This window comes from Topomyia yanbarensis, chromosome 2, assembly GCF_030247195.1.
Source record: "Topomyia yanbarensis strain Yona2022 chromosome 2, ASM3024719v1, whole genome shotgun sequence".
NCBI classification, from domain to species: domain Eukaryota; kingdom Metazoa; phylum Arthropoda; class Insecta; order Diptera; family Culicidae; genus Topomyia; species Topomyia yanbarensis.
This window is the reverse complement of record NC_080671.1, coordinates 347,099,197-347,124,019: the sequence shown is the minus strand read 5'-3', so window position 1 is coordinate 347,124,019 and position 24,823 is coordinate 347,099,197. Positions and strand designations below refer to the sequence as shown.

Here is a 24,823-nt window from a genome sequence, read left to right as displayed (position 1 = left end):
TATTGAGTTAATTTGTCAACAGTTTTTTCGGCATTTAATTAGCAAGGGACTGGAAGGTGAAGTATATTTTTCAATATTTAGAGCCATAGTACTCAAGGGAGAGCAAGGTGTTGAAAGGAGAAAGTTTAGAAAAGCGTGGAAGGATCATATATGCAAGCTTAGAGCTCACCGGCGACTTAACCCTTTGTCTGCTACCGTAGGGGTCAGGGTCTTTTGGCATTAGAAATGCGAATCACCTGAGTCTACGGCATGTCCGAACAAGCGTAAAGTAACTTGTTACTTCATGCTGTCGGAACCGAGTCGGTTCCGACAGCATGAAGTAACAAGTTACTTTACGCTTGTTCGGACATGCCGTAGACTCAGGTGATTCGCATTTCTAATGCCAAAAGACCCTGACCCCTACGGTAGCAGACAAAGGGTTAAGTCGCCGGTGAGCTCTAAGCTTGCATATATGATCCTTCCACGCTTTTCTAAACTTTCTCCTTTCAACACCTTGCTCTCCCTTGAGTACTATGGCTCTAAATATTGAAAAATATACTTCACCTTCCAGTCCCTTGCTAATTAAATGCCGAAAAAACTGCACTAGATTGTCCGCCTCGTTTCAGCACCAGAAGTATTTCTCCTGTGTCGGTGCGTCTCACGCTACGCACGTCTTGCTCAAGGGCCGAGAGGCTTTCGGCCGCCCTCATCGACTTTAGGACGTCGGCGTATTTGTCCTTGTCGGTTTTTAACCACAAGGCCTCGCCTCTGTCCTTGGCCTTCTTCGCGGGCCGCGGTACCTCCGGTGTCGGTGCCGGCTTCTTCTTGGTGACCAGTAGGGCATTGCAAAAAAAAATTTTTTTTGAATTCTCGAAGGCCCCCCCTCTCATATTGTGACAAATGTCAAAGTAAGCTCAGATGCCAAATTTCACATCATTTGGACAATTTTAGACCCCCGCCCACTTCGCTTGAAATTTTTCGAAATTGGTACTATGGGAAAATATGGAGGAAAAATACATGAAATGCTATAACTTTTGAAGTAGCAATCAGAAAATTACAATTTATACCTCTTTTGGAAGGAAATAATCTTAGTATTTGAATGGAGATATTTTAGTTTCTAGGAAAATACGGGGAAGTGGGGTACTGGGTCATTGTGGCCCCAAAATCCCCTATTTTTTATGATTTTTCTGCTCCGTGATGCAAATCATGCATATTTTGTAGTTTTTCTAATGTGAAGAAATCTCAAAAATCGATCGGAGCCTTTTTGACCTTTGTCCGAATACGAGAAGTTGGGGTTATATGGCCTTTTGTCCTTCATATTACACTTCATCATTTTCTCGTGAATATATCTCTATTATTCTTCACTCAATTTTCATAAACTATACCTTGTGGAACGTGGAAAATCCTTAAGATTATAACAAAAATAGATTCGTTACCGGTAAAATTCAGGAACATCAAATTATCTGACATATAGTGTCGATTTCACATTTTTATCATAAAATCGCACATATTAACTCCATTTAACAACAAAATTCCTATTTAATTTACTACTTTTAGTGTAAAATATGCCTAGGGATCACATGAGAAAAGTTTCATTCCTGGAAAAATAGGGGAAGTTGGGGTATTAGGACAAATAATGAAAAAAATGAGATTTGTAGAGTAAATATCAAAAAGTTTGATGTTTCTGAATTTTACCTTTAACGTTTTTATTTTTGTTTTATTCCTCAGAATTTTTCACGTTCAACAAGTTACATTTTATGAAAATTGATTGAGGAATAATAGAGATATATGCATGAGAAAATGATAAAATTTAATATGAATGACAAAAAGCCCTATAACCCCAACTTCTCGTATTCGGACTAAGGTCAAAAGGGTTCCGATCGATTTCTGAGTTTTTTTTTACATTAGAAAAACTACGAAATATGTATAATTTGCATCATGGAGCAGAAAAATCATTAAAAATAGGGGATTTTGGGGCCAAAATGACCAAGTACCCCACTTTCCCGTATTTTCGTAGAAATATAAATATCTCCATTCAAATACTAAGATTATTTCCTTCCAAAAGAGGTATAAATTGTAATTTTCTGATTGCTACTTCAAAAGTTATAGCATTTAATGTATTTTTCCTCCATATTTTCCCATAGTACCAATTTCAAAAAATTTCAAGCGAAGTGGGCGGGGGTCTAAAATTGTCCAAATGATGTGAAATTTGGCATCTGAGCTTACTTTGATATTTGTCACAATATGAGAGGGGGGCCTTTGAGAATTCAAAAAAAATTTTTTTTGCAATGCCCTAGTGACCAGCGTCCATGGGTTTACGCCCCCCCTGCCCCAGTTGCGCCGGGTTGCTGGTACCATCACTCTGCCCAGCGGGGTCATTCTCACCCCGCTTACCTCGACCAAACGGGGTTTGGCCTTGACGGTTGCACGCCGTGTGGTGTCGGTTTTTGCACCCTCGCCTGGTGACTTCCTAGGGCGCTTCGCGTTCGACGCCGTCTTGCGATTGCCCTTGCCCTTACCCTTCGGGGGGAACTCAGCAGCCGCTTCGAGCGACATGGCTGCTCCATAGAAGGTGAAGGCCACTGTCTGGGTACCTATGTCGACCTTCTCTCTTCCCTCCCTCTTGGAGGCCACTGTCTGGGTTTCTCTGTCGGACTTCTCCCGACATTCCACCCTCTTGGCGTACGCCTGCTGTTCGTGTCGCAAGACATTGGCATTAGCATTAGCAGGCTCTGTTTCAGCTCCTTGCTAATATTTTGTTTCTCGCTAGTGAACTCGATTATTGCATCGAGCTGCTCCACCACTTTGCGCATCGCGGATAGTGGCCCGTGCAGCGCGTTGGTAGAGCTATTTTCTACCGCTGCTGGGGGGTCAGATGCAGCACTCGTCGCTCCACTACTCTCCCCACGGGGGGCAGACCTCGCCAAACCACCTCTAGCAAAGGGGTTCGGCACCTCCGTTTGTTTATTGTTTTTGTTCACTTCATTCATGTTGATACCCACGAGTTGCGCGAGAAAGAAAGGTCCGCCACGCCAGAGCTCCGCATTAGCGTGGTAAGGGACGCTTACTGTGGGGGTTGCCCAGGTACCCCACAGGCTCCGTTAACGATCGAGCATCTTTTTCACCCCCTCGATCACTCATCCCTCGGCACGGGTCGCTTCACGCCTTGGAATTGGGGTTATGACCTATCTTGCTTTACGTGGTGACCGCGGCCCAGATCATCACAACCATCCTCCTTTACCAGGGCTTTGGACCTCTAGCTCTGATTCTCAATAGTTCCAGGTACGTATGCTATTACAGAGATGCTACTATTGAGATCCACCATTCGCTAGCGGAGTTCATTCGCTAGCGGAGTGCCCCTCTTGTAGGCAGGGAATTTGAAACCATCCGTCTAATGGTCGTTTCCATTCTTTAGGATGCAAAACATGCTCTTCGCTCTCTGCGTGCGTCTCTCGCAAGACAAACCGCATGTTTATTCACTCGTAGGGTGGCTCTCGGTGGGCATATCGACCATCCAACCGTAACTGTACCTGGATCCAGCGCCTTGCCAGCAGCGGTTACCGGTAGACGAATCCTCGCTGTCTGAGTTCCTCCGTATCCCTTCTTTAACCAGATTGTCATGTGCACCTGGCCCATGTTGCACAGTTTCTTCAGAGTACATCTAATCCAGTTCTTTGCACACAATCACTGTCTCCGAGTTGAAGGTTTTAACATCTGCCTCTTTGCTCAGCGATTTGGTCATAATCACCTGCATAGTCGAGCTGTTAATCGAAATGTTTAATGTTAATGTTTAAGCCTTTGGTTACCTTTGAGAAACCAGTTTCTAGATTTAAGAAATAAACGAAACAACGTAAATTTCAATGATGAAATAAAATAACTGTTTTACAATCGAACCTTTTCCAGAAATCTAACTGATAATTAAGGTTTAACATAACTGAATGTTTTAAGCTGTTAACCCCCCTTAATGGAAAAGGCTACGCACGCCTATGGCCAAAACCCCATAAGTTTACTCTTGTTTGACTTATGGGGTTTTTTCTTGACACCGAAACTGAGTCAAGTTCTAACCCCGACTACTGTCAAAGTTTCGGGGTCAAACAAAAACGGTGATAATTAAAACAAACGTCTAAATGAGTAAACAAATACACATGCTAATTATACATTTAGTGGGACAGTTTACTCTCTACAATAGTTTCCCAATTTCAACCAAGCGAATGCAGACAATAAATCACTTTAATTAAGAAACACAAGCACACTTTATAACGATAGCGAGCAACACATAACAATGAGATGTATTACCGACCCGTTTCATCATTTTCTTTATGCAAATAACTCATAGTTCGTATTTTCCTTTTATTTTCCAGCCATCAGCATTCTCCCTGGGGGATCTGTGCGTTCCGCCAATGGCGAACGTGCTCAAAGTTTTCCTGGAAAACGGACAAACTAAGTCGTTCAAGTACGATTCGACCACCACTGTCCAGGTAGGTATCGTTATCTTTCCTCGTCTCGACTCGATGCTAACTAAAAAAGTTTTCGATTCCATGCACAGGACGTTGTTACATCGCTACGTGATAAACTATGCCTAACCGCCAAGGAGCACTTCAGCCTGGTGCTGGAGCATGTGAAAAGTTTGAAGCGGAACAAATTGACCCTTTTGGATCCACAGGAAACGGTAGCCAGGGTAAACTGAAACCGATATACACATTTCGATACTGTTTTTCCGATTCTGATCGCTCGTTTACACTTCCTTTCCTTTTCTTCCCACCCTAACAGATAGCAGCCCGGCCGGGAGCCCACAAGCTACGCTGCCTATTTCGGGTTACCTTCGTACCGGTATCGGCTGCGGCTCTAGCCCAGAAGGACCTGAACGCGTTGGACTATCTGTTTCTGCAGTGCTGTAACGATGTAACCCAGGAACGGTTCGCCCCGGAACTGCAACCGGAAGTGGCCCTCCGGCTGGCTGCGCTTCATATGCATCAGCACGCGCTTGCGAACAATATTTCGCCCGCTAAATTGACTGTGAAAACTGTAGAGTAAGTATAATTAAGCGTTTCTTCCTTTGGGGCAGTGAAGCGCTAGCCGAGAGAAAGTCAAACAACACGATTTCAGGGAATCGAAATCATGTTTTGCTGTTAGCATTGAATGGAAATTTGATTTCGATATCTAATTAAGTTTTCAGTTTACTCAGCTTCAGCAGAAATATTTTTCTTTTTCATGTCATAGGTTAAATTTTCGCTCCCGGATTTATAACTAAGTAATCATCATCTGTCACATACCCACAAACATAAAGTTATGTTTTCAACGTGATATCAAACTCTGCCCGCATGGTATGCGAGATTTACGCCGATTCGGTGTTTGCTTGTTCAGGGATAAATAAATATTATCTTCGGAAACTAGAAGCGATAACAAAAGTTTCACACTTGCATTTAAATGAATCACCGACACGTGTTTAGAGCCCGCGGTGTTATGGGTGCGAGGCTAATACCTAATGGGCTTATCCATTAAGCTTCATCTCCCCCTAGCCACCACACTGCGCACACCAGTGGTCAAAATGAAATGAAATACAAAAGGGGTATTATAGTTACTTCATTAAACTTTTTTTGAATATTAGAAATACTTTCCAAATCCGGTATTTCGGTTCAACAAAATGCAACAGTTTATCACATAGAACCCCCCGAAGGCTAAGGAACAAGGCGAACCATGTCTCAGTAAGAACAATCAACTTTGCGATGTTTCCGTTTTCGAATCTTCTTTCTCAAGAATTTTTCATATTACTTCCATGTCGCTTCCGGGCCTGTTCCCCCGTTGAATGGCACAAATTCCTAGAGGAAAAAGTCCACTTTGTGTCCGGAGGCCGCCACCGACAGCACCATTTGCCCGTTGGTATTTTTAATTACATTTTCCAACACCATCATTTCCACCCTTCGCTCTGGACAGTATCACTTGTCGGACAGGGAACTTTACTTTTAGAGTGACTTGATGTCTCGCCTGTCGGCTCTCGCTCGGCAGTATTGCAGCATTTGTCTTCCTATATATTTCAGTCAAAGATTAGATTGAAAAACTTCCCTGCTTCTGTGTCAGCTTTTCTTCGTCACTTTGCGAAACTTATTCTCACCTGCCGACCGAGCGTAGCATCAATGGTAAACCAAGATAAGTTTTTTTTCTTGTTGCTCACTGCCTTGTTAAAAAGTTGCACAAAGAGTGAATAATGAGATGTGGCTCCTGGTGGTCGCGAAGGAGGGAGAACATAATCACCTGCACCCGTGCAAGTATGCAGGTTTAGTAGTCAGTGAATGAAGTTCTCTCCAAACGGCGGTAGTTGGTGTTAATTAATGCGTTCCGCTCACTGTTCCGTTTAGTTTGGGTATGAAGACAATGCTCGAACTTCAGAAATCACTTTGACATTGTGATACGTGACTGAGGGCTGATGTTGGGCAAATTTGAGTTGCTACTTACCAGAAATGAATTATAAGGCCTATTTTCAGATGGTGCAACTCGTTTATCCTTCTGGTTAGCATCAAAGCATCTACTACAGCATCAAAGCATCTACTACATTGCCATGAATCCTCTGAGATCATTTAAATCTAAAACAACTCCTAAAATACTCATGGAAATTTTTAAAAACGCAAATAATTTTCCACAACCTTTGCAATACAATTAAATTGAATTGACTATTGTATTTCACCAGACTGCCCAGAAAATTAATAAATTTTTGAAAACTCAATCGGCCCACCTCTGACTCAATTTCTAGTCCCACCAGGAGTACTTGCACCAAATTTGAAGCAAATCGGACAAGTCTAGCTACCGGACCAACACTCCTGAAGTTTGTATGGGATTTTTCGACAATTTATATGGATAAAACCTACTAGCTCGCATTATCATCGCTAGGTGGCACTGTATGCATCGTATTATCACTGTAAGTGAAAATAAGAAAGATAATTTAATTGTCTACAACTTTGTCGAAGACTGCTAGTCAATCCGGCCTTGTTAAAAGAAGTTATTGAACTTTTAACGAACCAATTGCAAGAGCGTTCGTGGGGCAGTACCAGGCGGGTTTCATGAGCGAACGATCTACCACGGACTAGGTGTTCGCTCTTCGTCAAGTACCGCAGAAATGCCGCGAGTACAATGTGCCCACACATCATTTGTTCATCGACTTCAAAGCCGCATACGACACTATCGGTCGAGATCAGCTATGGCAGATTATGCACGAGTACGGATTCCCGGACAAACTGACGCGATTAGTGAAGGCGACGATGGATCGGGTGATGTGCGTAGTACGTGTCTCAGGGACGCTCTCGAGTCCCTTCGAATCACGCAGAGGGTTACGGCAAGGTGATGGTCTCTCGTGTCTGTTATTCAACATCGCGCTGGAAGGTGTAATAAGAAGAGCAGGGATCGACACGAGTGGTACGATTTTTACAAAGTCCGTTCAGCTACTTGGCTTCGCCGATGACGTTGATATTATTGCACGAAACTTTGAGAAGATGGAGGAAGCCTACATCAGACTGAAAAGAGAAGCCAAGCGCGTCGGACTTGCCATCAACACGTCGAAGACAAAGTACATGATAGGAAGAGGTTCACGAGAAGAGAATGAGAACCGCCCGCTTCGAGTTTGCATCGGTGGCGACGAAAGCGAGGTGGTTGAAGAGTTCGTGTACTTGGGCTCACTGGTGACCGCCGACAATGATACCAGCAGAGAGATTCGTAGACGCATCGTGGCAGGAAATCGTGCTTACTTTGGCCTCCGCAAGACACTTCGGTCGAACAGAGTTCGCCGTCGTACGAAGTTGACCATCTACAAGACGCTGATTAGACCGGTAGTTCTCTACGGGCACGAGACCTGGACCATGCTCGTGGAGGACCAACGCGCACTTGGTGTCTTCGAACGGAAAGTGCTGCGTACCATCTACGGTGGAGTGCAGATGGAAGACGACACATGGAGACGGCGAATGAACCATGAGTTGCATCAGCTGTTGGGGGAGCCGCCCATCTGTGATACCGCGAAAATCGGACGGCTACGGTGGGCCGGGCACGTAGCCAGAATGTCGGACAATAGCCCGGTGAAAACGGTTCTCAATTGCAATCCGACCGGTACAAGAAGACGTGGAGCGCAGCGAGCACGATGGATCGACCAGGTGGAAGACGATTTGCGGACCCTTCGCAGACTGCGTGGCTGGCGACGCGCGGCCATGGACCGAGTGGAATGGAGAAATCTTTTGTATACGGCACAGGCCACTTCGGCCTTAATCTGTTAATAAATAAAAAACTTCAAAGACAAAATAATGTGTAATTTCACCTTAGATTGAAAATTCTTTTAGAGTTGATCTATTTACCCCTTGGATTGATCATTGCGTTCAGCAGTGAGGTAGAGATTGGGTGATATATTAATACACAGATCACAAGGTAATCCAGCTAATAGAGTGATAATATGTTTGTTGGGTTATGTTTCGGAGTACCAACTCTTTTAGCAGACGTTAGCTTTAAGCTAGAAATAAGTTTTATTTAGTGTTTTAATTAGGTATAAGTAGGGTAATTAAATTGATTAAACTCACAATTTTGGTTGACCGACAAAAACTGAAGGGAAGGTGTGGATCGCCCTTTGTTTCCTCGCTACTCAGACAGCGTAATTCTCCTGCCTGTTAATTATTAGTTGTACATATAGTTCATAAGTTTTAATTTAAGATAAATACATTGCAATCCGTACTACTTACTATACGTACTATTAGCTTTAGGATATACTGATATACTTATTACTACCGCAACAGCCGTACTTTAAAGATCATTAGAGATAACTGGATATAATGTACTGAGGTTATGTAAAACTGCGTGGAAACTTGATTTTTACTGCACTGGTTTGCTTCTTCTGCTGCATGACGTTTCCTCGCGAAACTTCACTGTCAGCAGACTCGTCGACGTCAAATGAAGCGCCTCGCTCGGTAGCGTCACCGCAGCGAGGGGTCTCGTCGGCACATACCCCCACCCGTAAACCTTGGTGAGGGCCAGGAACTCCTGGAATACTGGAACTAGGTTTGATCTTCGGCTCGACGTCCAAAACAGCCAGCTTCGCGGCTGGTCTTCGAAGTAGACCCGCTGTGGTTCGCACCAACGCCTGCCGTCTTGTCCAGGAAACACTGCTTCGATCCGCCCCCGAGTCCACTGATTCCTCGCCGCCTCACCAACCACCAGGACCAGATCGCCGACCTCCAAGTCCTTGACCTCCTGGAACCACCTGCATCTGCGCGTAATTACTGGGAGGTATTCCTTTAACCCTCTGTGCCAGAATCCGTCACTGATGAACCGCGCCAAGTTCCAGCTGCTTCTCAGTGTTGAACGACTATCTATCGGGCCAGTAGGCAGGAACTTGATGCCGGATGAATTACCCAGCAAGAAGTGGTTTGGTGTCAGAGCTTCTTGATCTGCAGATTCCAATGGGATTTATGTAAGTGGCTTTGAGTTTATCATGGCCTCCGCTTCTAACAGGATTGTTTCCAGTGTTTCATCGTCAGGTTTTCGGGTACCATCCAGCGTCGCCCCGATTGCCACCTTGACCGAGCGAACGAGCCTCTCCCATGCACCGCCCATTTGCGGGGAAGTAGGTGGAATGAACTTCCATGTTGTTTGTGAGGTAGTAAACTTTTCCGCCATCATCTTGTTGTGCACTTCCAGTTTGTTGCTAGTGCCCTGGAAACAGGTGGCACTGTCCGACCAGAATTCCCGCGGCATACCCCGACGGGAGACAAAGCATTGGACAGCCATGATGCACGACTCCATACTCAGTGAGTGTACCACTTCCAAATGGATGGCTCTGGTAGTGAGACACGTAAAGAGGGCTAACCAGCGCTTGACGTTGCTTCTGCCCATTCTGACGAGCACCGGCCCGAAGTAGTCCAGCCCGGTGAAGGTAAATGGCCGGATGAACGAAATAACCCGCATTTCCGGTAGTGTGGCCATAGCGAGTGGTCTCGGGGAAGACTTAGCAATTCTGCGCCAGACGCAGCTTCGTGTGACCTTGCCTAACAATCGAAGCAGTTGCGAAATGTCGAATCGTTGGCGAATTTCGTTGAAGACGGTCTCTCGGTTGGCGGGGCCAAAGCGGCGGTGGAACCAGTCTACAAGTAAGAAGGTGATTAAATGTTGTTTGGGTAGGATTACGGGAAACTTAGCTTCGTTCGGTGTGTAGGGTGCCACACCGATTCGGTCACGACTCCACAGAACTCCATTCTCATCGAGAAATGGCTACTTGGTGTAGATGTCGCTGGCCTTATCCACAACATTATGACGTCGATCCGGTGGGCCTTGAGTTTGGACGAGTACGGCGATTTCATCAGGATAAACATCGCCTTGCGCCATCTTCCACAGCTCTTCTTCCGCTAGTCGTAGCTCATCGCTGGTAAGATTGCCAAGCTCCTCAGCTCTTCCTTTCTTCCGCCGAATGTTGTTGATAAAGCGGAGCACGTATGATACCGAACGGTGCATTTTGGTCCAACTGCTGAACCGGGTGAATTCCACCAAGGCAAAGTGTGCGAAATGACAGTGGGCATTCCTTAGTTCTTCCTCAGTTGGCTCAATCGGTTGTTGCGTAGGCCAATTCCTTTTGGTGGTTTGGAAAAAGTCATGAGGCTGGAACCAAGGGCTGTCCATCGTCAGCTGCGGACCAATTCCCCACTTCGTCGCGAGATCGGCAACGTTGAGTTTCGATGGTACGTACATCCATTCCTTTGGCTTTGTGGTTGTCAGGATCTCTCCGACGCGGACAGCAACAAACTTGTGATACCGTCTGTGATCGATTGATTTAATCCAAGCGAGAACGGTTTTCGAATCGCGGGGTATACGGATCTGGTTTAACTGTCCGAAGAGCTCCGAAAACTGTCGCCACCGCCTGTTGAGATCGTCAGGAATCTGTTGGTCCCATTCCGTACCTTTTGCCTACGTGTCCTGGAGGAGAATTTTCCCCTGCACAAGGAAAAACGCGACCAAACCGAGCGGATCAAATAGGCTCATAACCACCCTCATAATTTCCCGCTTGGTGGGAATGTGATCCTCATGAAGAATACGCTGTATGTCATCTCTCATACCAAAGGAGTACACAAACACGTCATCTTCGATTCGGGTACTGAACATTAAATACTGTTGCTTTCGTATGAAATAGCATGCTTTGTATTATAGATCACCAAAAAATGGCAAATACGATATTTTTTTATATCTTGCAATATTCACTCAAAAACAGTTTATTTTTAGTAAAAAGTACATATAACTTTCTAACGAGCGAAGCTAGAGGTTCAATATATTAAGATAAATTGTTCTCCTTCAAAATATCTGAAAGTATTTCTAAAGTGATCTTAATTAAAAATCAAAACTGCAAAAGTTATACAAAGAAAACTATTTTTTAAGAATCACCCTAAATTTTGTTGGTAAATTTCTTGTAGAATGAAAAGTACACGACATAGAGTTTCAGTGTCTTCGACAAAGTTTTTTTTAAATTTCATTTTCTTCAATTTTTTTGAAAGACAGCGAAACTCTATCTCGAACCATTAAAAAGTTAATTTTCTGATTTTAAAAAAATTAGAACCGCCCTACCCACTATTAAAAATAATAGAAAAGTATTGTAAAGTGCAATATTTTATCATAAATACGAAACTATATGTTTTATATTGTTCACCGTGAAAGTAATTTAAACATATTACAAAGAGTCAATTCATGAAAAACCAAATTTTTAATATAACTTTTTCAGTTTTCATTTTTTCCAACCTATCCTTCAGATGTTTTTCAGAGTTTTTGAAGACGAACATTTTCTTCTAATACATTAAATTTTAAAATTTTAAAAAATATGGTATTCGCCATTTTTGCTCAATTATAACTCTAATCATGACCTTATTAATAGTTCAAAAAGAATTATCTTTTATTTGTCCAAAATGAGTGATATTGTTATTCCAAAAAACCCCATTTTTGGCGAAAAAGTGCTCATAACTTTTCAACGGAAATAGCTAGATATATGGTGCCATAAAACAAATTATTCGTCTTGAAACAATCTTAAAGTTGTCTGAAGACTACTTCAGTTTTAAATAAATACAGCAAAAGTTACTGGAATAAAACTGTATTTCGAAGAAACACCCTAAGCTCCGACTTTAAATTTGTTGTAAAATAAAAAGTATGACAGATAGAGCTTTCATGTCGTTAGCAAACTTTTCCAAAATTTGTCGTTCTATAACTTCGCCGAAGGTCGTTTGGCCCTAGCTAGAATGATTAAAAAGTTATTTTTTGATCTTGGTAAAATTAGAACCACCCTAACTGTTGTTTTAACAAAAAGAGGGGGCTCATAAACTACGAAAACTTCTCCAAAGACTTAATAAGGCTAAGTTGTTTAGTTTTAGTAAAATCTCAAAATTCCTGCTAAATTTGCATTCTGGACCACTGTGCATTGTAACCAACTTCACGCAATTAGGATAGTAACAGCCCCCTGCCATTTTTTTTAATTCATCATCTCCCTTGTTAAAATTATGGGGAGGCCTCTGCTTAAAAGCTCAAACCCAATGCAAGAATATTCTTTTTATTCATTTTGTTCATTTGAGCCCATTTCATCTATTTATTCGTTTATTTATTCTGTTTATTTTTTATTCTTTCTTCATATTACCAATTCTTATTTTTTATTTCTTTCATTTTATCGATTTTAATAATTTAATCAATATTATTTATCATGCTGTATTTGTTTAGTTTATTTGTTTTATTTATTTCATTTATTTCATTTATTTTATTCGTTTTTTTAATTTCAATTATTTTAGCAATTTTGCTTTATTCATTTCATTGGTTTTATTTACTTTATTTATTTTATATATTTCATTCATTTTATTTATTTTTGTTTATTTTATTTATTTTATTTATTTTATTTGTTTTATTTATTTTATTTATTTAATTTTATGCATTTCATCTATCTTTTTATTTTATTGATTCTTTTCTAATAATTGATTTCATATATTCTTTTCATTTTGTTCGTTTTATTCATTATATTCATGTTATTCGCTTTCTTCATTTCATTAATTTTATGTATTTCATGTATTTTGTTTATTTTACTCATTTTACTTATTTTATTAATTAATTATTAATTTTATTCGTTTTATTCATTTCATTCATTTTGTTAATTTTACTAATTTTACTCAATTTATTCATTTTGCTCATTTCAAAATTTATTAATTTTTTGATTTTTTTCCAGTTTATTCATTTTATTCAGTTTTGTCGTTTTCTAAATTTCATTAATTCATTTCAGTCCTTCCTTTAATTCATGTCATCCAATTTGTTAGTTTGAATCAATTTAATTTATTCTATTATTTTAAAACTTTTTTAAATTGCCCAATGTTACACTCAATGAGCTGACTCAATTTGATTTATTTATTCTATTTATTTAATTTTTAATAATCGTTCCACTTATATTATGAATTTGATAACTTTTTATCAAATTTTTACTTAAATATTTTTTTGATTTTGATCATTTGTTTTATTGATTTGCTTATTGTATTCGAGGTATTATTCGTGTTGAATTCGAAACTGTGTTCATCCTAGTTGGGTACCTACTTCGCATGATTTCTGCAAACTAATGAATGATCCTACAGTGATATCTGTTATGTGGTTTAAGTCAGTTTTTATTGTTTCAGCCTGCAGTTTGACGAACAAACGAAATAAGAGAACATTTAGAGATTGACCAATAGCAACAACAGTAAAAGAATCACCACTAGTTGCTTGTAGTAAAAAAATCAATGACTCATTGAAGATTAGTAGAGAAAAAATAGTGATTGTATTGAAAGATAATGTAGGGGAACATGGGGAGACTTGACCAGGTTTTCAGCTAAAACTGCATAAATCTCTAAAAAAAACCTTCAATCCCCCAAAAATCACTCAGATATAATGCACAAAGTTATTGAGCGTCTTCATGATTTTTTGCAGAATTTTTAATTTAATTTTTGAAAAGTTACAAAAGTTTTTCTGTGATCGTTTTATCTGGTCAAGTCTCCCCATTGCGGGGAGACTTGACCAAGGCGTGGGGAGACTTGACCAAGAGAATTTTGAAAAATCATAACAAAAATAATGACATAAAACATACTGTAATTATTTTTTCCCTATTTTCGAGATCCTTAGGTAGAAGTAAAAAATATAAAAGGGTTGCATTAGATAAATTTTAATTTTTTTAAATGCATTTCTTTTTAAGGATTAACTGTACTGCTTGCATTGCATGTTCACACGTCACGAAATCAGTCCAACTAATGCTAACTTTGCTTACAAATTTTTATGTTTGGGGTGGGATTTTTTATGGCGTGATTAACATTAACAGTAGATACCAAAGCATAATAAATATTAAGAATTTTGTATCTTTCTTCAGCTGATCGCCACTTGGTCAAGTCTCCCCATAAAATCTTGGTCAAGTCTCCCCAACATTAGTTATTGCGTTCAATTTCATGCGAATTCTAGTAATAACTATTCCAATGTTCCAGTTTATGTAAAATCATTTCACTGCTTCACAAGGATTAAGATGGTATATTAGTCTTTTAATAGTAATTAGTAGTCGAGTAGATATGTCCATACAAAGTTTGATAAAAAATTACATCATTTAATGCAAATTTATTAATCACGTAATATTTTCTGCAAGGAAAGGATTTTTTACTCCAAACTTTCAAAATTATCTTAAGGGATCGAAACAAGTATAAAAATATTTTTGAAAAAAATTAAAAATCGAATAGAAGACGCCATAGCCGAAAATAGAATTTTGCGCTTGGTCAAGTCTCCCCATGTTCCCCTAACTTGTCCAATTATTCACCATACTCTAAATACGAAACAAACGATGCCAACATTCTACACTATTTTGTCAGCAAGGTCCCAGTCAAAAAGGGCAAGTTGCTGGCTAACGGGGGGCTATTTGCCAACTCGGATGCGCTAATTGCCCTTCAATTTGCCAGCAAATTGCTGGCAATTAGGGGGCTATTTCAAATGCAACATTTGGGCGATTTGCCGCCGTCATTTTTTAGGCGCTCTACCCGCCCTTTAATCGCCCCTAAATCGCCCAGGGAATGCGCCATTTAATCGCCCTTAATTGCCTAATATGAAAAATACAAATAATACTTATTTTCGGTTTCATTATCTACTCACATAAACTTATCACTACACTAGGTAATCACCACCAAACTATAGGAAGAACGAATGGTGAAATTGGCATTGCACACCAAAACTTACCACAATCCGACTTTTATTAAGAGTTTAGGTCAGAGATCTTGTTCCACTATATTTACACACGATTCCACAATTTCCCACATTCGTTGGCTAAATGAAGTGCACTAGACAAACAAAATACAAGGGAGAACACGCCAATTGTTTAAAAAAAATGAACCGCCATGTTTGAAAAACGCAAAAACAACCAAGTGCTTTTCAGCCGCAAGAAAGTGTTGAAATCGCCTTTAAATCGCATTCGCAAATTGCATTTGTTCCTAGGGGCAATTAGCACAGGCGAGTTGAGTTAAACGTCAAACTGTTTAAATCGAATGACCATGTTCGTCCGCATTTTTTTTTTTTTTGACCGGGGTGTGCCCCACCCCTTTGTTAGCCGACTGGAGCCGCCGAACACTGGCAGTATGATTACAGTGAAAGACACGCAGTTTCACTTTCAACGTATATTACAGTTTACCGTACTGGACTCACTATATGTAATGTATCCACAAATCAAAGTCAATAATGCAATTAAATTGTAGCATATGAGTCGTGCAACCTAGCACTTCTAGATACCGAATTGGTGGACTACTATTTCTTAAAACCTCGGTAAACGAACGAGAAATACTGAGTATCCCTAACTCCTAACGTGAGGTTATTTGGACGCCAGTTAGTACTGGGATTACCTACATGGTCAACTTTGATGCTAAAGGCAGAAAAACCAAACATAATATTCAAATTTCGCAAATGACCGTACACGTGTTCTACTTACAATTACTTAAAATGCACAAAGTCAATTTCAATAAAAAAAAAAAAAAAGGATTACCCTCTTTTGGTCGTCAGCCATTCAATTATTTTAACAGGAATTTGTAAATTATAATTACGAAAAAGAAATAAAGAAAATAGAATCAAATACTTTGTGGTTCTTATTCTTGTAATTAGACTCGAAATCTTTTCCACATCTTTCAGTTATTCACATTCAAAATCCTGTTAATTTATGAATAACTGAGATCACCGAAACTCACAGTTTTCCACCTCAAACTCAATAACGTCAATACCATCAACTTCATTCAGTTTGGTTGAGGTACCATCAGGACCTTAAAACCCCAGTAAGAAAGTCTTTCGAATAGATCAATATTGTATCTACCCGGAAAGCATTTGGTTTTAAACACTGTACAATGCACCAATTAGACAGATATCGACAATCGACTTTGGCTTTCTCACATACAATTCAATTATCCCTATCTCCGGAGTCAGTCAGTGCAACCTCGCCCATTTCCTTCCCCAATCCGGTCGCCAAGCGCATAACCAGGAATTACCCAAAATTAAATTATTCCTTCGTGTATGTGTTTGCCACTACTGGACAACAGAGCGGCAGTTGTACACACGGCACGTACTCCGAACCAAACTATATACCACTAACCAGCCAACAATGCACCAGACATTGAAGTTTTATTCTTCTTCTTTGCCCTGGCGTTGGACCAAAATCACAATCCAGCCAGATTACACACCAACAGTCCAACAGCCAGTGTCTGTGGATGCATCACCGGCAAGGCCTTCTCTCAGTGCTTTGCCGGCCTGGAACGATGCCAAGAAGCAAGTACCAAAAACCCGAAAACTTTCGTGTTGGTTTTCATTATTGCTAGTACCACTTTGGAATCATTTACAGGAATGTAGCTGATGCTGGAGCCATCCGGGCCCATCCTTCGGGATGGGCCCCTCACCTTCCGGAGGCCAAACAACTTTGTCTTGGCCTTAGTTGCAGCCCAGGAAGACTGTAGATACAATGAGGAACAAGCAGCAATTGTCGTGCAAATTTCCTGTGCCGGCGTGCTCGAGCGAAGGCCAAATGCAAGTGCTGTTTGGGAAAAGTTTGCCTCTGCCAACGCCTTTTTTTCCGTGGCAGCATAGTTTGGTGGAAAATGTACAAGATTTTCCATTTGTCCGATGCTGTCAAGGCGCCGAGTGAGTGGGATAATTAAAGTTTATAAAAATGCAATTAGCGTTGCTTGGCAAACTATTCCACTAACAGCAACGGCTTCGGTTTCGGCTCAGATTAGCTTCATTGATAATGAAGTTGGCCCTGTTCGGTGCGGGGGAAAGTTTTCCATTCAAGATTGAAACGTCTGTTGTAATTTCTTAAAAGATCAATCGAGCTTCCAGCGAATAATTATTATGTCACAGTCGGATGCCTAAAGAATCCCGTTTTACCTTCCTAAATTTCAGACGAGAGTTTGGACTGGATCGCTTTGTGCCTGCCTCCTTGATTGACGGTATGAAACGCAAGGAGCTTCGACGCCTCCTGGGGCATTTCCTAAAGTTGAACTCCCAGATGACGGGTTCCTCGACTAAGATGTTAACACAGTTACAGGTAAGATTTTCGAACTAACTGCCGCGGGGTTTATCCAGGGACAAGAAGATGAAGAAAAAAAACTTTCCAAATATTGTTAATACTTGTTTGTCAGTTTTCCGGATTGTTTGTGTAAGTTTGTCTTTCTTCCATTTTGGCAGGCGAAAATCCATTATCTGGATATAATCTCCGGGCTGCCGAGCTACGGTGCGAAATGCTTCAGCACGAACCAACGGGATGGCGTAGAACGGGTCCTGCTAGTTAGTCCTCGCTTCGGCCTGAGTCAAATTGCTGGCGTGCGGAATACGGTGGTAAGTCAATCGCAGTGTTATGGGTAAATATTTCGGCAGCAGATTTGATTTATTTCAGTTTTTGGGATAATCAATTACAATACATCCTAGCTTCAGTAGCGTAGCCTGAAATGTATCTTAGGGGGATGGAGGATCGGTGAAATACGTCGATATTTGAGAATATGCTAAAATTTAATATATACTCCCTGGTCATATTACTATGCTTGAGTTATACTGTTTCTTGGCTTATATGTAGAAATATGGCCAGGTAGTCTATGTACAATTTCACTTTAATTTTGTCATTTTTTTTAAATTTGCAATTTTTTTCGTTGTTTCGATTAAAGAGGTTCATTCACCTCATTTTTTGTATTACAAATTCTCGCCTAGGTACATATAATTTTATTTGCGAGTGTAACGATGCAGATTGCACACGTTAAGGAATATTGTCGTTAATAAAGCAAAGAATAGAAAAAAACGTGGCGATCTTTGATTGTTTTTATGGTGATGAGCATGCAGTGTGCTCCATATGATGGAAGGGGAAATACCGTCCAGTTTAGTTTACGAAGTGCATACATAAGAATTAATTTTTGGACTGATTCGTTGCGTTAATCGTATCATTAACCAAGTGTGCTTACTATCTAACAATCTAAGTATATGTCCATGGGGATGATTGAAGTATTTTTGCTAAAAGTTAGTGAATTACACTACTTAATTAGCCAAGCATCTATGCGCTTACATTGATTAGGAAAATGAAAAGTCAACATTTATAATCAGAATCGCTCTACCAACAACTATGTCCCCCACAGATTACAATTTAAAAAAAACGAGCTAACATTCCATAATGTTAATCAATAGATTCCTGGAAATTACTATTCTGGTACCGTAACAATCTTTCCCGGAATCTTACGTCCATCATTAGCGATACGTTTCTGACGAGAACATCTAACGGATTCGCTGGCTGTCTGGCAAAAGCAAACTTCCCTCGCAATTTCCATCCGAATGTCGCTGCTACTACCCACCTACGTGAACACACTGCTGGCACTCCCCAGTCTCAACTTTTCACCATTCTCGTTAGCTGCGGGACATAATTAAAAGCTGCACGGAGCACCATCGTCATCGCTACGCTGGGCTGGCATCTAGTCCGTGAAAATCTGGGGCAAATGTTTACAGAAAATCTATACTTCTCGTTCGCTCAGGCGACTGCAGTTGTAGGACGTAACTATGTCTTTCGAAACAAAACACTCCCATCCCGGCTGGGGCGTTCAACTGTTTCTTGGACCACGAGTGCAGGATCCAATTAAAATATTTCTCAATTTCTGCAGCTAGTTTAATCGCTGAGGTGTAACTCTAGAGCATGGGTGGGATTAGTATGTTTGCTTGATCTATACAAACAAAATAATCTTGGTGGGAAACAGTTGTCTTCGAGCAGTTGCTGTTTATTGTTTACTAATACACTCGATTGATAGTATATTACATATATTCAGGGCCGTCTCAAGACCACTTAGATCTCCTCGGCACTATTTAACGAAGGGGCCTAGTTGAACAGACGTAAACAGAATAAGAGTAACATTCGATGAATAAGATTCAGCGTCACATCACGGAGATGAAATCAATTTAGGTATAGTATTTTACTTTGCAGAGTTTTGTAGGGTTCCAAATTTTGTAATGGCAATTTAAACGATAAGAAATCAATTGCAGACTAGAAATAGGGGAACTGGGGGTAAGCCCGACACCCTGGGTAAGTCCGACACCCCACGACTTTTCCCAGATATCAAATTTAAAATCATACAATAATGACAGGATATTATTAGTACGATTATTTTAGGCATTTCGATACACATCGATGCCATATGGGTTCATTAAACGCCAAAACAAGCGAAAGCAAAGTTAATGTTATTTTTATGCTATTTTCGTTTTTAGAATCGAGTCGCCCTAGGTTCGCTCTAATGTTTACAGTTTCCATACAAAAGTGACAGCTCCGAGCGAACCTAGAGCAACTCTGATTTAAAAACGAAATCAGCATTAGTTGATACATTTTAAGGTTTCAATAACACCAAAGCTTTGAAATTTTTTTCTATTCTACTCTCCATATCGTTATTTGTGTGTATTGAAGATATGTTTGAGTATTTCAATACTGTTAATTGAACATTTAACAAAAATATGCGCTGTTGGGGTAAGACCGACAGTTTTTGGGTGGGGTAAGACCGACACGGTGTTTAGATGATTGGGTTCGTTTTTGATTCGATACAAACGACTCGGTATATTTGTTGTGTTCAATTATACTATAATTACGCCATGTTAACAATTGAAATACACGGAAACTATGTTTTTTTTGCATTTATTTTTCAGTATTATCACAAGCCGACCAAAAAAAATTAAGAATTAAATTGAACGTGATTCATAGTTATATTACAAAAAGAAATGACAAGTATAATCTAATATGAGAATTACTTGAGAAAACCCGTACCATAATATAAACCATGCGTTAAACATTATTTATTCATAACACCACGCATTCGAATGTTCTTCCTCTTGCTACGCGATGAAACTACAGAAAGCATGCGTTTGCATCACACATACTCATACACACGCAATTGCACTTTATCACACATACACAATACATTTTTAATGGAAAAAAATTGGACAAAAAGAATGTTCAAAAGGGGGTCGCTCTTGCCCCTTTGGGGTGTCGGTCTTACCCGCAGCGTTTTTAAAATGTCATTTTTCTCCATTTTTTGGCAACCAATAATTTTTTTATGAATTCAATTTTTTGAAACGCTGAAAATATTTTGTTTATATTTTGTTAAGAACCACCTAAACAAGGATTATGCACAGAATATACAATTTTAGGAGCTTTGTGGAATTTAAGAAAAATTATTGCGCTTAAGGTGTCGGACTTGCCCCGCGGTCCCCTACGCGTTGCATTTCTCTTAATAGCATCCGTATAATTGAATGCTCAGTTAGCAGTATACTAACAAAATTAACAATAGTAATTTGACCTCCATAGTTACATTGCGTTGTTTGAGGATGAAAAGTTTCTTGGTCAAGAAGGAGGAATAATGTAGTAGGGCAGATTTATTGTAAATTCGAGTTCCCTTGTCTAGACCGGCAAAGAAATCTTCGTGCTTCATAATGCGTTTAAGGCGGTTTTTGTAAACAATAAGCTCGGCTATATACGTATAATTGTGAAATATCAATTATATATGCTATTGTATATCAATAGGCACTAATTTTTATTGATAGATGGGCAAACATTTTTTTTATTTATTTATTTGGGTTTTAACCTACTGGTCATTCGCCCATTAAATCAAAAAATATAAAAAACGTAAGGATTACATTTCGATTTTGTTTGTTTGGGATTATTTTTATATTGGTTTTTGCTAGCAGTGAGGTCAGCAAGTTCTGGGTTAATTTGGGCCGCTGGAGGCCTCTCCAGCACCTCGTGGGGCTTGGCAGAGGACTCACGGTTGGGTAAATTCGGCTACGGTGTCCAAACCGTGTTGCGCGGAGTGGAGGGCGCTCTGGAGTGGTGGGGGATACCCCAGTTTTTTGTGGTGTGTGTCTCGTGGTATTGAGCCATAGGCATCTTCTCCAACGCCGAGGAGGTGGGGCAGAGAACCCATTGGCGATGTTCGTTTGGGTATCGTTCTCGGAATCTTGATGCGGGCTGGTCGTGCTTGGGCGCAGTGGGCCGCCGGGGACCTTCCTACGGCTCCTGACAGTGTGGCGGAGGACCCGCCCTCGTTTGTTCGTGCTTTGTTATTATTCGGTCGTACAGATTGGCGTCCTTCAGGAATGGGAGGAGTGCCTCCCCCGGGCGGGGTCGCTGGACAGGATATCTCGTATTGACCCGGTTAGGTCGTGCTGTTGCTGTAGGTCATCCAGCTTCCGGCAGTTTCAAATCAGGTGCTCGACGGTGATCCGGGTATTACATGAAGCGCATTCTGATGGAGGCACGTTGGACACGATGTCACACGGGCGTGCCCCATACGGAGTCGGGAAAGTATTTTCTGTTTTCTCTGGCTGCCTCGATCGGTCCATATGTCAGTTGAGTCCTTGACCTTTCCGCCAATGGTTGGTGAATCCATGACTTAGACTCGTGTTGAATTCCCTTAATATGTCCACTTTTCTTTCGGAACGGAACTACGATGATGTTGAGGCGTATTGGTCGGGTGTTGGCTGGGTGATATGTGCTGCAGCAATGTGTTGTTATGGAGGGATATCCTTGTACGGTGGATGGTTCTCACTAGAGCCACCAAGATGATGTCATCCGCACATACGAATACGTAGTTGCCCCCGGGCAGCGCGGCGAAGAGCGAGTTCATCCTCACGATGAATAGGCTCACAGCTAGTACTGATCCTTGCGGCACTCCGTTGGTCTCGCGGAACTCGTCGAATAGTGTGCCGTCTATGCATACCCGGAAGCGGCGGTTCGTTAAATAGTTTTGAATGAACACACCGAGGTTTCCTTGTATGCCCCATCCCTTTAATTCTTGTAGTACACCTTCACGCCAGACGGTGTTGTAGGTTTTTAGATCAAGCTTTGTCCAGAATTTCACCGAGGGAGCCTAGGTGAGCTCCAGTGCCAAGTCGCTTCTGGAAGACAAATTGGTGTGGATCGAGAAGTTTATGGTCTTCCAGCTACGTGCTCAGTCGTCGGTTAACCATCCTCTCCAGGGTCAGCAATGTGCATGATAGCAGGCTGATTGGTCTGAAGTCGCAAGGGGTACAAGTGCCCCCTCGTGCAGTACTGAGAGCGGTGGCGAGTTCAGATCCCGTGAACGGTTTATTGTGGATGGCTGTGGAGTCTGGCGTGAAGGTAGTAGGTGTGGCTTGGAGTTTTCTTATTCGTTGGGCGAATGCTGCTGGTAGGGCTTTGTCAACGGATAACGATTTGAAATGGCATCCAATCCTGTCCGCGATTTCTCCAGGGTCTATGATAGTGATGTCGTTGACTACTAGGGAGTAGCCGTTTTGTCGGCGTTTACCGTTGAGCGCGTTAACCCTCCACAGCTCTTTGATGGCGGCGGCGACATCCGGATTCCACCAGTGTACGGCTCAGTGTGGTGGTGCACCGATGGTTCGGGAGATACTTTCCTCGGCTTCGTTGACAATTATTTCCGAGAATTTGGTCGGCGTGTGGTGCGGTCTCGATTGAGTTGGGATTGTATAGATGCGTCGTGGGCGTCCCAGTCTGCGTTGTCGTACAGCCAGCGTCTGCGCCTGGTGGTTTTAGGTGGGAGGTGGTTGGTGTGTAGTTTGATGGGGAAGTGGTCGCTCCCAGCCGTGTCGTTGGCCGTGAACCAGCCACATATCCTGGCGATGGAGCTAGAAGGAAAGGTGATGTCGATGGCAGAGGCGGTGTTACCGCGAATGAACATAGTGCTGCCATCATTAAGTATCACGGCATCAACTTTGTCGATGAGTTGGGCGATCTCGTTGCCCCGGTGGCAGCACTTATACGAGCCCCAGGCCGAGTGGTGGGCGTTGAAGTCTCCCAGGATGACGAATGGGGCCGGGATCTGCTTGATCAGGCTGATTAGTTGATTTTTTATATTAGTGATTCCATATGGGATGTAGATGCATACGACGGAGCAGCTGATGGGGGTCGAAATTCTCTTGGCGACCGCGATCAGTTCAGTATTGAACGAGATGTGGGTCGGTATCGGTTCCCGAACCAAGGGGAGGGATCGATTCCGTAGTGTAGATACGTTTCCTGGATGGCGAGGCAGAGTTGCTCGAGGCGGGCGATAATGTTCTGTAGGTCACCGAGGTTGTTTCTTCACCTGTTAATGTTCCACTGCAGGGCGAGCGTAGAGGGTTCTGGTCCCGGGTTGTTGTTCATCGAAATGCTAGAAAGATTGTGTAGTGGGCTACCTGTTTCTAACGCTCATGCGTTAGAAGTTCCCTGTTGAAGGTTGTTACTTGATGGTGGAGGTCCGGAAGGCTGGCGCTGTAGAACAGTTTGTTGGTGTTATGCGGTTGGCTACTGGGTGCCAGGGGCATTTGGGGATTGGGCTGAGTATTCGTTGTGCTGGAGCTTGTGATTTTGATGTCCCATTTTCAGGTTTTGTTTTTTGGCGTTGCGGTTCATTGTCTTCGTTGCGTCCTGTCTGTCGTACACTGGGACTTCCAGGTGGCTGCCAGCCGGGAGAGTCCGGTTCGCCGTACTAGGGGCAGGGTAGTGTGGGCTGGATGTTTGAAGATGATTCGATCGAAGGGCCCAAGGTCCCTTTTGTGGTTTGAATGTTAGCACTCGCTGGATCCGTCGCTGAAAGTTTTTAACCGCCCCGCACCGGGAGTCGACGGCCCGTTATTTTCACTGAAAAAAAAACACTCTACCGATCTTCTTGGTTTAGCGTTCGAGAAATTGTTTAAAGAAAAAGGACGCCAGCGAGTCAATCCACTTGCCGGGAGGCGCAGTCTGACTTTTTCTTTTTGCCGGGAGGCGGCGGCGGCCGAATTTTACCTACACACTTGTGTAGTGCTATTGTATGAGATACGCGGAGCTAATTCGCAAGACGACTATTCGCTTTGATGATTAGAACCGAACATTAAATGCGGACGCAACATGATAACAATTTACAATTGTATATTTTGATTTTTGTTGGTTCACACAATCATTAAATTTTGGATTTCTCACTCTTAATGCTACCCATGATAATTTCTAGGCATAATTTGGTAAATTTTTTGAGATTTCTCTCCATAAATGAACATAACCAAACAAACGTTAGAAAATTCAGCTCGCACATCGCAAGAAATAGAAATTATCCCATCGCAAACTTAGAAACGACGCAGCGGGGCAGTAAATGCCATGCCATTCAAGAGTGCCGGATGTTTACTACCAGAATTCAACTTAATGTCGCTGAAAAATAATTCGAAATTGGCCAGGATTTCTTTTTTTTTTTGGTCTGGCAAGCAATCTGCAGTAGCGACAAATGAAGTTAGATTTATGCCACAACCTGGATTGTGAATCAGAGCAGAGGACGTACAACAAAGAGTACCTTCAAAAAGGTCG

General features: G+C 41.7%; 1 protein-coding gene across 3 annotated transcripts in view; it reads left to right on the top strand.

The window, feature by feature from the left end:
• LOC131684172 (uncharacterized) overlaps positions 1-24,823 on the top strand; it is a 925,699-nt gene that overhangs the window by 890,750 nt on the left and 10,126 nt on the right. For all 3 annotated transcript variants that reach the window (XM_058966816.1, XM_058966817.1, XM_058966818.1), the window contains 5 exons: positions 4,341-4,457; positions 4,526-4,657; positions 4,750-5,009; positions 17,392-17,536; positions 17,677-17,826. In XM_058966816.1, coding sequence (XP_058822799.1) covers positions 4,341-4,457; positions 4,526-4,657; positions 4,750-5,009; positions 17,392-17,536; positions 17,677-17,826 — 804 coding nt within the window. The remainder of the gene's footprint in view (positions 1-4,340; positions 4,458-4,525; positions 4,658-4,749; positions 5,010-17,391; positions 17,537-17,676; positions 17,827-24,823) is intronic.